At 38.7% G+C, this 15,720-nt stretch overlaps 1 protein-coding gene across 4 annotated transcripts in view; it reads left to right on the top strand.

Annotated features, from left to right (window-relative positions):
* Positions 1-15,720, top strand: part of CDYL (chromodomain Y like) — a 110,480-nt gene that overhangs the window by 82,185 nt on the left and 12,575 nt on the right. Inside the window, exon 3 of one of the 4 annotated variants that reach the window (XM_040586317.1) lies at positions 4,084-4,128. The exons of 2 other annotated variants lie outside the window; for them this stretch is intronic. In XM_040586317.1, the coding sequence (XP_040442251.1) occupies positions 4,084-4,128 (45 nt within the window). Of the gene's footprint in view, positions 1-4,083; positions 4,129-14,677; positions 14,781-15,720 lie in introns of those variants that run through there. One more of the 4 variants, XM_040586320.1, reaches the window with a different exon arrangement.

Here is a 15,720-nt window from a genome sequence, read left to right as displayed (position 1 = left end):
ACTTACATTACTCCTGAATGGGTATGGGCAACTTTTTTTTTAACAATAGATATTGCCACATAAGTAGAGCTTAGAGCAGGGAAGAGCAGAATCCTAATTTACAAATTAGTCCAATTTATTAAATATACATTTGACTTTATTTTGAAGCAGCTTCTTTATTTTGGTTCAGAACAGTTTGAAAGATCTTACACAGGAGTAAATCTGAAAGCAGAAGAGCCACCAGTGTCTCCAGTTTACAGAGCCAAAATCCACTTGATTGCTTCCTATTTCATGGTCATCATCATATTTGGGTTTTGTATGTTAAGGGAACATACATAAGCTAGATGAAAAGGAAGAGGAAATTTTAAACTTTAAACCTTAGCCAGCCTAAAAGAGAAAGAAATGCATTGCTTGCTGGCTGGTATGCACAGAGCAATGCATGGTGAAAGACTTGCCTTTGGAAAGGAGCAGTTGTGAGAGAACCACGCAGAGCAGCATGGTGTGAGTCTCTCTCTGAAAACGAGCTCTTCTGTGGGCAGGTAATGATAGAATTACTTGGGTTGGAAAGGACCTTTAAGATCATCCAGTCCGACTGTTAACCGAGCACTGCCAAGTCCACCACTAAATCATGTCCCTCAGCACCACCACATCTGCATGTCTTAAATGATGGGCAACGCATCATGGCATGGAGGAGGAATGTGTTTTGACATGAAGTCTACTATTTACTGTAGCTGTTGGTTTAGAAAAAAAAACGCCTTCCCAACAGCTTTAGAGGCTGTATCAGTTGTACTGTTTTCTGTGTCTTTCAAAAAGCTGACAAAACTCGGCAACTAAACAATCCCAAATTGGCTTTTTGAGTACGTATTGCACTAATGTAACTCTCGGAAATGTCAGGGCACTCTCTAACAACATTTTCCAGGGGCTTTAGTGGAGCACTTGTTGGACTGGTTTGTGGAGCCTCATCTTGAACGTTAGTCTCCTCCACGCAGTTTACTCTAGAATTTATTACAGTCAAAACTCATGCTGCTGGGACCGTGCTGGACCTAGCAGGCAGGGAAGTCCCTGCTTGTGAGGAGGAGGTGATGCATAGTCACGCTTCTCTGACTGTCCCCGTTCATCCCACTGCAGACTGGCAGGCTCAGCGGCTGTGTGGCTTTACCTCCCACCGCCCGCTCCACCTCGTGCCTCAGCGGGGCATCCTGCCCGCTTCTGATGCCATTTTCTTTTCTGTGACATTTCTCATTGCTTTGCTCTCCAGGTAAGCATTGATAAACTACAAATTGATGGCAGCAATGAAGTGTGCTGTATTCCCTTGCAGATGCCTGCAACCATTTTTTTTTCTCATGTTTTTTCTGTTTGGGAAAGTTTAAAGAGTTTACATCTCGGGGGTGTTTTCTACAGTATAAAGAAACTAGTCCACAGATCAGTTCTAAACTACAAGTCACCTTACGGTTGCAAAAGTAGTTCATAATCTCAGTGTTTATTGTAACCACGTAATTGAAATATTAAAAGACAGTTTCACAGCAGGTGGGTTTTTTTAAAATGCTTTAGATTGTAGAACATGAAAGAGTACGTAGCACTACAGTGGGACCTGTTCTCTAAGGACTCCAATTCTGCCAGTTTCCTATGCAGATAAATCAGTATGTTGTAGCTTATTTCACAATACTGGGATTCAATCTCATAATTAAATGGTTTGCGTGAGGAAATACCTACTCTTTTTCTGTCATTGTTATCTGCTAGTCAGTATATTATTTAAACTGGAGAGAAATGTGTTGCTGTTGTCCTTAGACATGCTTTTCATGTTGCTCTCCGTGTTCCTGTCCCCTTGTCACCACCCCCTCCCCACACATTCTTGCCTCCCTGCTTGGTCAGCAGCAGCAACGCTCAGGGACTGATCAAGCTGAAAGCTAACCCAGTGCACCCAGCGTAGATGTTTGGCTTGTTCCTGCTGTTAAATTAATTTTGTCAGGTTTTGTGGGGTTTTTTTGGCATGTCTTCATTTGTTTATGTCAGTTTATTACTCATTTCTTACTACTTAGTCATAAGTTGGTATTTCTGTCCAAATAATGAGCCCAGAGTAGGAAAACACTAATACTTTTGCCCAGATACTCTGCTGTAGTAGTTGAACTAAAGTTAATGTTTTTTGTAAACTTGATTTAGGATACCAGTTGTCTTAAGACTGGGAAAGTCGGAAGGGGTCGAAACACTGATGATGGTAAACAGTCTTAAACTGGAATTTGGTTTAACTTGGGAAACTCTTGTGGAATTGTTCAGCGGGTGTATCAGTGGAGAGAGGGAAGGTATTAAGGAACCCAGCTGCCTTGTTTCTGGGTTAGACAGAAATAACTGTGATAAATGACTTGTTTCTGGTCTGACAGACTATATAGGGGAGAAACAGCAGTGAAGGGAAACAAATCTTAATTTGCATGTTATGTAAACTACATTGGTACTTAAATGCTGATAAGGAATTCAGTATGTCTGCTTGCCCAGATCATGGCTCATGGAAGGTCCTTGGCTGATTTTCCTGAACTTGCTAAGTGGAGTGCCAGTCTGCTGGCAAAGCAATCAAGCCCAAGGACAGATGTGCAGCGGACTTCTTCCCCCTTGTAGCAGGGGTGAACTTAGCTAATAGGTTTTCAGTGTTGGTCTGATCTCAGCCAGCATATGATCATGCTGCTGCTTGCTTGTAGTCTCTTACCTGGTTCGAAAGAAACGGGAAGGGCTGCGGCAGGAAGGAGAGGAAAATGTTAACTTTTTTCTTTTTTTAAACAAAACACAACATTGATTCTCTTACAAATTTCAGTAAGCATGTAATTTTGTTTAAGAATTAATGGAAAAGATTCTACTGCAGCATGTTTGTTAAGTACAATGGTTCAAAAGAACACCTTGAAGATCAATTCCTTTGAGGTATTAATTTAACTGAGCTGTGGGGGAAAACATCTGATGGTGTGGTATCTTCTGTGATGTAGCTATATTGGAAAAATCATATACCATAGTAATTAAAAATGGACAAGGTGTTTGGGTTTGTAAATAACCAATATGTTGATGTATAGATAATAACAGAATAGAAAACTATAACCAGTATTTTTGTTTCAGTTAACCTTATGGCAACATACTAGTGATACAGGAACATATTCTGGGATCAAATGGAGATGCGGAGTTTATTAGAACTCTGTATATCATAGAGTGACCCTAAAATCTTTGTTGTTAAGAGCTTCCGCTTTTTGACATCAATAGAAACTTCCACATTTTAGGATCTTTTAAAGTAAAATTAATTTTAGATAGAAAAAAAAAAAAACTTTTTGATGTATTTCCAACTTTGCATCACTAAGAATAGTTCTATGTATACAGCTTCAATACTGAGCAAAATAGGATTGCTCCTGTGTTGAGATATTATTTTAAAATCCTGAAATTTACATTTGATGTAAGTATATATGATATGGAGGCTTCTGATGCATGTTCTGTAATGGTATGAAACTGCAAAATATTGGTAAAATATATCTTGTAAGAAGATTTAATGTCTCTGCAGTATCCATTATAGCTCTCTTGAGTATTGCTTTGGATATCCAGCAGGTTTTAATTGGAAGGACACTTCTGAAACACGACTTTGTAAGCAGTGTTGTTTACAAACAGAATTAAACTGCAGAGGTTTAAGGCTTCTTTTTTTTTCTTTTAAGTTTTTTTCCAACTCTATCTGAAACTACATCAATACAAATTTTAGTACTCACAGTACCTTCCAAATTGGCTAGTCTTTAAGCAAGCAAATCTCAGAGGTTTTTCACTTACTATGAAACATTTCCCATATTGACTTATCACATTTGTCTCTTTCTTTTTTTTTTGTTTTTCAATACTGTCAGCAATCTCGCCATGTTCAAGCCTTTTAGTTGTCATTTGTTAATGTCTTTTCTGGTCTTTTATGGCATGCTGGTTTTCCCACTAATCTTTTAACTGACTTTGTACTTTACACTACATTTCACTCTTATTTTTGGTCTAATTCTCCTTTTTTTATAACACTGGAAAAATAATTTATGTTTAGCATCTGTAACTATGATAACTTTAGAGTTTTACTTTGCGTTTCTAATACCCGTTCTTTATCTGTTTTAGCATCTCCCTGTATTCTTCCCAGTGTTCTTTACTTCCTATTTTCTTGTAAGTATAGCATATTCTATTTTCCCCTCAGTTCCTATTGACCTGTTTAACCATGTGGAGTTAACTGAAGCTACATCTCACCCCTGAAGAAAATAATTCAATTACTGTATAAGTTTAGCTCCATTTATACACCCTCTCCTTATGACTGGGGTATCTTGCTATTTGTATGAAGTATTTAATGCAAAATCTTTTTACATGACACATTTATCTAAAATTGCACTGTGTTCATCTTGGTAGAAATTAAATTTAAATTCCATTTGCCAATACTGTCCTGTTTCTATTTTCTTCATTCTGTTTATTTAGTGGTTGGAATCTGACTTGAACAGGTGGGTTCCTGGCAGGTTTCAGGAAACAACCAGTCATGTAATTAGTCTATTATTTTGTGTCATCTATGACATGCTTCAAATGGTTTCCAAATTAAAATTGAGCTCACAATTGTGACTAGTTATGTACTAGTCCCGTTATTTTTGTGTACATGATCTTTGCTTTACTCAATAGTAATTCTTCTGTCTTTTATGTAGTGACTTCCTCTGATATTTTTGGTTTCTCTGTGTGTTCTTAATGGATTGTTTCCTAAGGCAACTTTCAGCATTTTGGGTGCCTGCTGTATCTAAAGATGTTTGGAGCCTGCCACCCATGAACCACCTCTTAAATTTACTATTTAAGTCCAGGCACGGCTGTACAGACTTGCAGCTGAACAGCTGAGGCTCCAGTGCTGGAGTTCAGAATTGTAGCAATTGGAGGTTTTCTTCTTCACTTCTTTTCCCCTGCTTTCTCAAATTATCAGGTTATGGACCCAACTCTTTCCATGCACCTGCAGTGATAATACTTTTTTTAAAAAATCTTCAAATTGACTCTTGAACTGTGATCACACCAGTATGACTTCTGTGAAAAGATGCGCTCCTACCTCCATATCTAAGTAGCCAAATAAACCTTGCTTACCTATTGCCAGCTATACAAGCTATAAAATTCTCTCTGAGGCCACTGCACACTTTGATCGGTGTAAAACATTGGATATGATATACTTTGTACTTGGTTTTATGTAGCAACAAGCATTATGGTACTTAACTAAGCCTCCCTTGGTTTTGGCACAGTTGAGAGCAGTTGCGAAGTCCTGCTCTGAGATAGACCTTAACTGGTTTGTCATAGTGTTTATTCCATTGCTTCCATAGCTATTGCTTCCATAGCTATCTCTTCTGTCTAGCAATAGTATCAGTATTGCTACTTGTACTTTAATCTAGATACCAGTAATTTCTGTAAAGAAGGAAAAAAAAAAAAGGATCCAATACTTCATAAAAGAAGAAATATATTTTTTTACGAGGGAAAGTAGCTTTTGGGGATTGGGACCACCTGTAACTCCAGTTTTGTATACTAACTTGCTCTGTAGCCAGAGGCAAGCCACGTCCACAGCTCTGCACCATTTCCTATGTATGGCAGCATGTGTTAACTACTTAATTAGTGCTTTATGAAGTTATCAGTTTAGGTTTTTTGTCTGCGAGATATTTTTTCACTTTGATAGACTGTTCATAAATATGACAACAGTCAATGAAGTAGAAAGCCTGAGGTCTTGAGGAGAAGCTGACTGCTTCCCTCAGCGATATGAGGAGCATGCACCCAGGCACTGCCCGAGTGTGTGACCTGTCCTGCTGTGCAAGGGCAGCTCACTGCCCCCGGTTCCTCCCAGCTGCTGGCTGGGATGGGAGCATTGCCTTCTCTGCTCACTGCTTTCGGCTGTGCTTATTTTCTTGTGATTTGCCCTGGGTATGGGTTGAGGGTTTTTATTTCCTTGTTTACAGTTATATTCTTGATGTCAAAATTTGATGAAAATGTGTTCTTATGATGGGCATTTTCTGAAGACTCATGGCCATGTTTAAGATTTTTGCTATCTCTGCAAATCCTACAGTGTGGAGAACCATACCATTTGTACTGGGGTCGAGCTGGAGGGCAAGCTGATGTGAAGACAAATGCCTCCAGTGTTTTCTAGCAGTTGCCTGCAGTGATCCAGGACAAAGCCTAATTGAGGGAGGATATCGTATAAGTCTCCCTCATGCAAAGCATCTGATCCAGATCTTTTAGTAGACTCCTGCTGGCTTTAGAACTGTCTCTGGTTTTTATTTTTAAATTTTATTTATTATTATAGGAGGAATAAAGAATACTGGATATTCTCCGTGAGTTCTGCAGTTCAGGCATGTCCTCACATACTCATTGATGCTAGCCAGTACTGCCAAAAAAACAAACAGGAGAAAACAGGTTCAGCTTGAGAGCACAGGTTGTATTTACTTACTCCTTTCCATCATACCTCACTTCAGCTCTTGCCAATAGATCATGTTTGGGATTTATTCCTCGTCATCGGTATGAAACGGCAAATTCAGCAAGGTGGTACACTGTTCTGAATTACATTTTTAGTTCAGAGCATCTAAATACCTAGCATGTGTTGCATGGGATAACCAAAGAATACCTTTGGTCATCCTGCTTTTAATGTGGACTTATTTCCCAGAATATTGGGAAAACTGGCGGAGAGATTGCCTCTAGAACAATTTCTGAATGCCTCTTTAGATGTGGTGTAAATAGCAGTTGCGTGCTTTGCCTAAGGGCAGGGTCTTTCAGAAAGTACCTCTGAATCAAAACTAAGAAACTGCTTTTGGCCTATGGATTTCTGAATGTGCCATTCGTCAGAGGAGTCTAGAGCTGTGTTTACACTTCCCTGAGACCTCTAACCTTCTTTTCATCCGTGTTTTCTCCCCGTGGTGTCAAGGTCCAGCTCTGATTTGTTTTTTTTTTTTTTCTCCACAACTTTCAGACTTTCAGTCTGCAGAAGTGTTGGAGGAGCTAGTGGCCTTCTTGCTTAAGTGCAAGGCTCAGGACTAAACACCCTGCACTACAATATTTAGGTTTTTTCTAAGAGGTACCCAAAGGCCTCAGGTGGAGACTCAAGAGGCATCTTTGTGCTTCCCCATCCCACCCCAGCCAGTTATTTCTGTCAGGGTTGGTGATTTCTGTTAAGGAGGTGCTGCTGCTCATGTTAGTAGCAGCCAGCAACGTTATGTATTGCAGGTTACCCAAGTGTAGGGTATAGCTGGCCATGTTAAGGCACACATCTGTGTGTACTTGTGACTGGAGGTGGCCTTTCTGCTGCCAGCTCATATGGCTTTAGGTAATGTATTCGTTGGCCACCTCTTCCTGAACCTGTTGGTGAATAAACCTCAAGATGTTGAGACATCTTCTGTTAATAGCAGACATTAGACAGTGGCTGGAAAGACACAGGTACCTCCTTGAGGTAGATGGTAAAAACAAAGATACTTCTTCCCAGCAGGGATGCTCATGCCAGATACTCTGTATAACCAGAGCTTGGGGTCTTCAGTAAAGCCTAATACATACATGTCAGCGTCCTGAACCTCTGATAGTCCTCTAGACATCTTTGTCCATTGTTTTTCTGCATTGAAATCCCAAATGTTTTGGGGGGCAGTTGTGAGTGGAGCTCTTGCAAACTCTGGTATTGAAAGCCTCATCTATGTGATAAGAATGAAATGTGAATACTTATTAACATCTTGTGTTCAAAAAGAAGGTAAACGAGAGTATTCTGCCAACGTAGCAGTGCTATACCCATCAGTCTAAATCTCATTAATAATTTAGCTAGAATGTTTCAGAAAGTTTTGATGTCCTTACAAGAACTATGTCATATGTACATGGCATATGTTGTCTATACAGGAAATTGCCTGGGATGTCTTTTGGCAGTGTCTGTTTTAGGCTAGCCTTACATTAGGGCACTCTTACTCCACAGGAAGAGAGCCATTTTTTAGATTACTTTGGGGATTGGATTAAATTGCAATGAAGTGCCCTTAATATAGAATGTGTTCACCTTAGGAGTTAGTGTGAAATAGCTGGGTATACTTCAGGTTTAAACCTTAGCCTATTTTGCGATAGCTTTCCTCTGTAGATGAGCCCCAAGAGATGTCCTTACTTAACTCTCAAATTTGAGAGCATTTCAAACGAACACTGCAGTGTCATAACCTGCAGCTGCAAGAATATCAAGATAGGAGGGTTCTTCCTGATTAAATGTTCCCAGTATTAAAAAGGCTCAAAAAGAAGTCTGTAACCTGGGGAAGGTTTTTCTTATTTGTACGTATTTGTGAGAAAAGAAATACTGGGGTTTTTTGTTGCTTCCCCCATCAAACACTTTGGTGTGTGCTACTGTGAAATATGGCTCAGACCTCCTGACTGGAGTAATATCAGAGGTGCTTAGGAGTTTTTATATATATTTTTTCCTTATAGCTGCCTTGAATAACAACTAAAATTGTGATAATGGTCATGTGCACTGTTTTCTATTTGTCAGTAGTATTCCAACTATAGAGTCAATGAAAGAAAAATCACTCCAAAATAAGCTGAAAACTGCAGTGGAAGGGAAAAAGAGAGCAATCCTGACTTATATTGGTGCCATGATAGAGGAGGAAAGTAATTTGCTCACCTGAGGAGTGTTTGCTTATATATTTCCAGTGAAATAATAAGAATGCAGATGTATTTGGAAAGCCTTTTGCCATTGTTAGGAGGAGGGTGGGTTTTTTCCACTCTAAGACTGTGGAAAGTTTCCTTAACATCTTATGCATAAAAATGCATAGTTCCTCCTTGAAGGCAGTAAAACTTTATCAGACTTTTAAAAATATTTGTTACCAAACTACATATTATTAATGTTATCCTTGTTTTTATGGGCATGGTCTTAACAAGTGTTTGGTCTAGTATTTTGTTAGTCTCATCTTTTTACAGTGTGTAAAATGTCTTTTATTTCCATTGATATGACTTAAAATAATCAGACTAAAGTAAAGCTATTTAACTGAAGGGTGGAGGAATGACATTTTCTCTTGTATTGATTGCCCACTACAGCAGTAGAATTTTACTCTCCAATTAGTTGCATTTTTAGTTGGCATTATGAGTTTCTTACATGGATGTTTATGCTCTGAGAAGGAAAGACATTCAAAAGCAAAAATAATTAAATAGCCTACACCCTACTAAAGTCCACTATGACCAGTAATATGCCCTCTTCCTAACAGTATCATTGTACACATTTATATGTATTTGATGCTGTAAGTAATAAAAGAAACTGAGAAAGCTATTGGCTGTCTTTTAACCCCAGACAGCAACTAAGTACCATGCAGCCACTTGTTCACTCCCTGGCTGGGAGAGGAGAATTGGAAATGGGTAAATCTCATGGGCTGAAGTAAGAACAGTTTAATAATTGCAATAAAGTAAAATATAATAATAGTAGTGGTAATAAGAATTGTAAGGAAAAGGAGAGGGAGGAATAAAACCGAAGAATAACCACGTGATGCACAGTACAGTTGCTCACCAGCCACTGACCGATGCCCAGCCAGTCCCCAAGCAGCCATCAGCAGGCCCAAGCCCCCCTGGCTTATATACTGAGCATGATGTTCTATGGTATAGGATATTTCTTGGGCTAGTTCAGGCCAGCTGCCCTGGCTCTGCTTCCTCCAAGCCTCTTGTGCACCTGCTCACTGGCAGAGCATGGGAAACTGGAAAGTCCTTGACTTGGGGTAAGCACTGCTCAGCAACAACTAAAACATCAGTGTGTTCTCCACATCAGTCTCACACTAAACCCAAACCACAGTACTGTACCAGCAGCTAGGAAGAAAATTAACTCTGTCCCAGCCAAAACCAGGACATCTACAAAAAGGAGAAAAAAGGACTACTATAGATCCTAGTACTCTGTATGTTATGTGGCAGCCAAGATAAAAATTGGTGTAGGATGGAAAAACTTTTGAGTGGAGAAATATTGCAATTCAAGGGTAAATATGTGTGTGTGTTTCTCTTCTCGTGTTAATTCTGTCCATAACAGTGTCCTGTAAGAAATGTCAATTTTATAGGAGCATTGTTTCAAAGTGACATTTAAAATTAACACCTATACAAAATATATGGTAGAGAGTGGGAATTAAGGGGTATGAGAAAGGGCTTTCTAGTAACTGAAGATAGACATCGACAATCAAGCCTGCCAGCCACTGCAGGACTGTGCACTGATGAGTTGTAAACTCGTTACCTGTTGGTGATGTTCCACCAAATACTATTGCAATAATATGCTGGTTAATCTGTGCTCAAAACCTACATTCTTGTGTGTGGAAAGGTGACATACTTGCAAAAAGAACAGAAGGTGACTGAAGAACATCTAATGGTTCCCTCTGAAACTGTGTCCTTGAAACAGAATCAAGAAGTGCTTAACTTTATGAGAAAAGGAAAAGTTACAGTGCACGCACACACGTTCCCTCCCAACAGCTGAGAAGGTTTCAGCACCAGCAGGGTATGTCTGATCAGCAGCCATATAATTTGAAGAGTATCACCCTCTCCCCACCCCTCCTCCCAGGCATCTTGGGGGATGCCTGTTCTAATGCTGGGGGGTGCCCAGCTTATTATTGGTTGCACTGTTCTGTCTGCTGAATCGCTGTAATACCATAATCTGGAAGGAGTTAACTGAAGTGTCTCTTTCATAAATGATGTATACCTTCTGCACCCTCTTCCAGAAACACTGGGCAAAACAGTATGCTAGGTGAAATGTACAATAAATTTGGACCTTTTTTTTCTTCTTATAAATATTTATAGTGACATTTCAAAGGAAGCTGGAACTTTTGTTTGCTTCCAAAATGTAAATGCCGTAAATACATCTACTCAGACAAAAAATGGGCACATATGTAGGGTTTTTTAGAACCCTCATTTTTAATTTCTATAATCTGTGCCAATACACTGAAATTCTAAGAAATGTTTTCTGTGTAATTGCTGATGCAGAAGTGGAAAAATTACTGGAAGCTGTTACATACTATGTTACATTGTGATATCACTGTCTGGGGTTGGCATCTCGTGTGAAGTATTTGATGTAGTGCAGTGTTACAGTGTTTACAGTTAGGGCTTGCTAGTACATATGAACATGCATCAAAACACCACTGTTTGTAGGCAGAAAACAAAAGGAAAACAAGAAAAAAAAAAAACAACAAACCAACCTGCACTGGACAACTGACATGAAGACTTGTGGATTATATATACAGGGGACTATAAAGCAGTGAAAGTAAAGAAAGGACTTGGGAAAAAAGCAGCTTCTACCACTAATTGATTTCTTTTTGGTTTGGGGATTTTTTTTCCCAATCCATTTTTTCCCTCTCTGGTACTTGAATCGTAATCAGTTACAATTGCAGTGTTATTTTTGCAGTTAACACTTTTTAAGAAATTATTGTTGCTGGTGTTTTTTCATTTGCTTATTCAAGTGGGAAGCATCTTATTAATCATTTCGTCTCTTAGTGTAGGAGAGGATGTGGTTGGTACATGGGGGTACAGGAAAGGTGTAAGGGTCTCTGCAGCTCCCTGTGGGTGACCACTGCAGACTTACTTGGAATGAGAGATCACTTTCGGTGCAGATGAACGCCAAGTGGTGAGGAGGGGACAAACAAACACACTTCTGTGCAAAACTGTGCCTGGACAGTGACTGGTTCCCCACTCGTGTTACTACTCAGGAAAAGGGCATTGGGTTTGTTTTGGGTCATTTTCTGCAAATATCTGCTCACTGCTAGTTTTTTTTAAAAAAACAACAACAACAAATTAATTGTTAGAAATTATTACGGAAAAAGAGTAGAGGACAAAAGAGAAGACTCAGATATGCCACATTATAAGTCCCCATCTTAAATATTGTGTGCTATTTTTTGACCCTGTTCCAAGATTTAGTAAAAGAGGAAGAAGAAGCCCAGAGAAGAATGACAGGGTTGGGCTGGCCTCTGGAGGGAGAGAGGGTAAATAGATTGGGACTAATCAGTCTGGAGAAGTGATGTGATGAAAAGGATGAAGAAAGTAAAGGTGCATGGTGCAGAATTTACTGCCAAAAGATATTTCAGAAGACAAAACCATAGTGGGTTCAGAAGTAAATTGGACCATTCCATGGGGCATAAGGATTTAATTATATGGGTTTGGGTGCAATCTGTGGTTCTGGGCATGCAGATTTGAGGAACTGCTAAATTTCTGGTGGCTGGAGCTGGGAAAAATATTCAGCATCGTTCACACCTCCCATTTTATGCTTGTTCCTTAGACATCTGTGCTAAGCCTTTCAGAAAGAGCATACACTGTCAGACAAACCTTTGAATTAAAGTACCACCACTTGTGTACTCATGTACACAAAAGTACCTCGTGTGTACTCAAAAAGAAGAGTGCAAAAGAGGCTTGGCTGGTTTTAGAGCACCTGTTTGGATGTGTCCCCAGTATTGTTGCAGAGAGGGGGAGTGTTTGTGTTTAAGGCTTGCTATGTAAGCTAAACTGAATTTCTCAAGAATGTGGGAGACCATAACAGTGAGGCACGAATAGCTCAGGGAAGAGCTTGGGATTTTAGCTTTTGGATTGCTGTGAAGTTGTGTGTTACTTGTTTTGGGTTTTAACTCTGTTTAGAAGTCTGGCATCGTGCATTTGAATTACCCCCACCACCACCACCTTGTATTTTGAAGAGGTGGCTTTTTTTCTGTCATATGCCAGTGGAATGGCGTTGATGATACCTTTGCTGTTCTGCACCTTTTCCAACTTCTGTATTTTGCATCTGTTTTCCTTTTGATTAAGACTATTTCCTTTCTTGTCTGTTGCACGTAGCTTATTTTATCCCTCTTAAGAGCAGCTGCATGAAAATGGTGACTGTTAACCATGTTTTGATCAGCAGCTGCAAAACCAAATAGTCCTCTTAATTTCATTTTCCATCTGTATGGTGAAGCTTTGCACGGTAATAGTATGTCTTCACCTTGGAGAAGACCACATTACACTAATTAACAGTTTGCAGTTGGAAGGGTTTTCTTAACTGTAAGAGCTGTTTGTTTACCTCTTAAACATAGTTCTGCAATAGTTGACAATATCCAGGGTAAATTGTCTGTTCTTTCAAACTGAACCTTCCAAAACCAAAAAGGGCTTGGAAAGAGAGGGCTGTGGTGTTTTGTTAGTCTTTGATATGCTATCTCCATTCATGCACTAAAATGCAGAACTGCCTTTGGTTTCTTATGAAATCTATATTTTAAAATTGTAAAATATAATTGTAACTAACCTGAAAATAAGTAACCTCAAGACAAAATTTTCATGTGAGGAAATCTATGGCAATGCAGTTCATTCTCTCTGGCACTTTTATAATTTATTTTCATCCTCGCTTGCTGCAGCACGTGTCTGAGACCGCCCAGTGATGCAGCCTTTGCCTATTTATGTACAGCACGAAGGTACTACTTTACATCGCTGAGTTGTCTCTTCATATTTGAGTACTGAATGCCAAAAGAGCAAGCCTCCTAGGCTTTAAGGTGTAGAAGGTCACAAACTTAACAGCGATAAGGACAAACACTTAACAAAGGTATTTTAACTCTCCTGGTGCCATTTTCTAATCCACACCAGCTGAGCGGATCTCCCTGCACAGAGGCAGTTTCTAAAGCCAACAACAGGTTTATGATTCCAGTCTAAGGTGTGATAAAAGTGTGCTTCAGAGTTGGATGCAGAAGATTTCTTCCACTGAACTGCAGCTGTCCCTTGTTTGGGGTTTGAAACTGCAACTACTGACAAGTGCAGACAAGAGTTTGTATAAAAACTCAGGTGGTCTCTTGCCAATTCAGTAAGCATGAAAAGTGGCTGGTGGTGCTTACATCTTGGTCTCTCTTGCCAGAAGATTTATCTCTCACGGTGTATAATAATAGCCTCTTACATCTCAAAAGTAATTTTCTGGTATTTGAGGAAGTCTTTAGAAGTATGAGTCGTGGGAAAAGATCTACTTAAAGCTCTTACACAAGTTTACTGACTCTTTTTGGCTTAGTCTAGTTTATTGTGCTGTCCTGGTTCTCCACGTTTTTCACTCTGGCTAGGGGAGAAGCCATAAAGTCTTATATCAGGGTATAGCAATCAGAGGTGATTTCAGTTGTGTTAATTTACCTTTCCTATGGAAAATCAAACCATTGCAGCCAATGATACCATTTCACCTTGTGTTGCTGATGAAATATGGGGCAACAGTGGTGTTCCTGCAAATTCTCTTTGAAGGGAATTCTTTTAAAGGAATATAATCAACATAGTGTGGCTTACAAGGGAAAAGTATTGAAAGCGTTCCTCATCAACTTCCTCTGGTATGCATCAAATAAAAATTTTATTCTGCTGAAATGAAAAAGGGAATCTGATAGGCTGTGAAAAATTTAGGAATAAATGTGAAACTTGTGACAACATCAAATATTAACTTTCCATTTCATTTTGTTCACCTCTGATCACAAACTAAATTGAGTTTCTTACTTTTCACTTGAAACAATTGAAAAATCTTGTTGTCTTTTAACTTCACAAAAACTGGTAAGAGAATTAAATCATTAGTACAACAAGGAAGATTTTAAAAAGTAAAATAAAACCTTATTATTGTATAGTTCCTTTGATAGACAATTTGCCTAATTAATCATAACAGGTTCATAATCAAAGATTTATTTGAAAATATTTGATATGGAGACTTCATTTATAGCTGAAGGCAGTTTCTGACATACAAATGGGGAAATGTATAATGTTCTAAATTTTAATTTCATTCGCCTTTCTCTTAATATCTCTCTCATGCTTCATGCAGGTCAAAGTAAGCAACATTTGAATACAGTTAAAATGTGGAGACATAGGATATTCCAGTGATATAGGTGAGCCTGTTTAATGTCTTCACTGGACCCACAAGTCTTTGTAGTATCTTGTAAAAACAAACAAAAATTAAAAATCATAGCATTGCGTATTATTAGCATTTTAAAAACACAGCTTATTCAGAAAGAGAATGACAATTTAAGCAAGATCCACTGATGGCATTTAATTAACAACTTACATGCAGTTTAGCTGTACTTAAAAATTTAAGATATCATAGCATGATGTTCTGAAGTACCTGTTAGTGAGATAAGAGCTGTGGGTTTCCAGTAGATTTTAATGAAGTCTCAGACCTCAGTTCTCAGGAACAGGCTTTCAAAACTTTCCCATCTTGGCCTGTAACATGTTTTTCCAACGCTTTTTAACCCTACCATCCCCTCCCCCCAACATGTATTCCATTACTTTAATCTGACAAACTTTACGAAGATTTTACATGAAGACTTTAACATAGAGATGGATTCTAGATCCAATATGTTCTCTTATTTTCTCTCATGAACGTTAATTATTTTGTATTCTGTTTCTAATGTGGAGTACGGAAAAACCTGTCCCTTCTGTGTCATGAGGAATGGCCTGTTTACTTGCATGCCTTCAGATTCTGTCTGTTTAAGTGACTGGGAACAAAACCAGAAAGACATAATGCTCTATTTGCCAATTCTAATAGCAAAAATTGTTTAGACTTAAGAAATATCTCATTGTCTATGAATCTATTAAAATACCCATTACTGCATGGGTCTTGTTTCCCTCTCAAAGGACATATAGTCTGTATTTCTTCATTTCCATTTTCCTTTAAGGAGTGTTATGTTTTATATGATCTTGTCAATTAAAGTCTTTATTTAGCTTATTTTGTGTCATTTTCTTTCATATATTAACTTCTCATGGTGTTTTAAACAAAAGCCGCCTGCTTTCTCTTTGCAGTCTTGATGCTGTTAGACGACTGAAAGATGT

The sequence above is a fragment of the Falco naumanni genome, chromosome 3 (assembly GCF_017639655.2).
Source record: "Falco naumanni isolate bFalNau1 chromosome 3, bFalNau1.pat, whole genome shotgun sequence".
Lineage (NCBI taxonomy): Eukaryota > Metazoa > Chordata > Aves > Falconiformes > Falconidae > Falco > Falco naumanni.
This window is presented reverse-complemented; position numbering and strand designations above follow the sequence as displayed.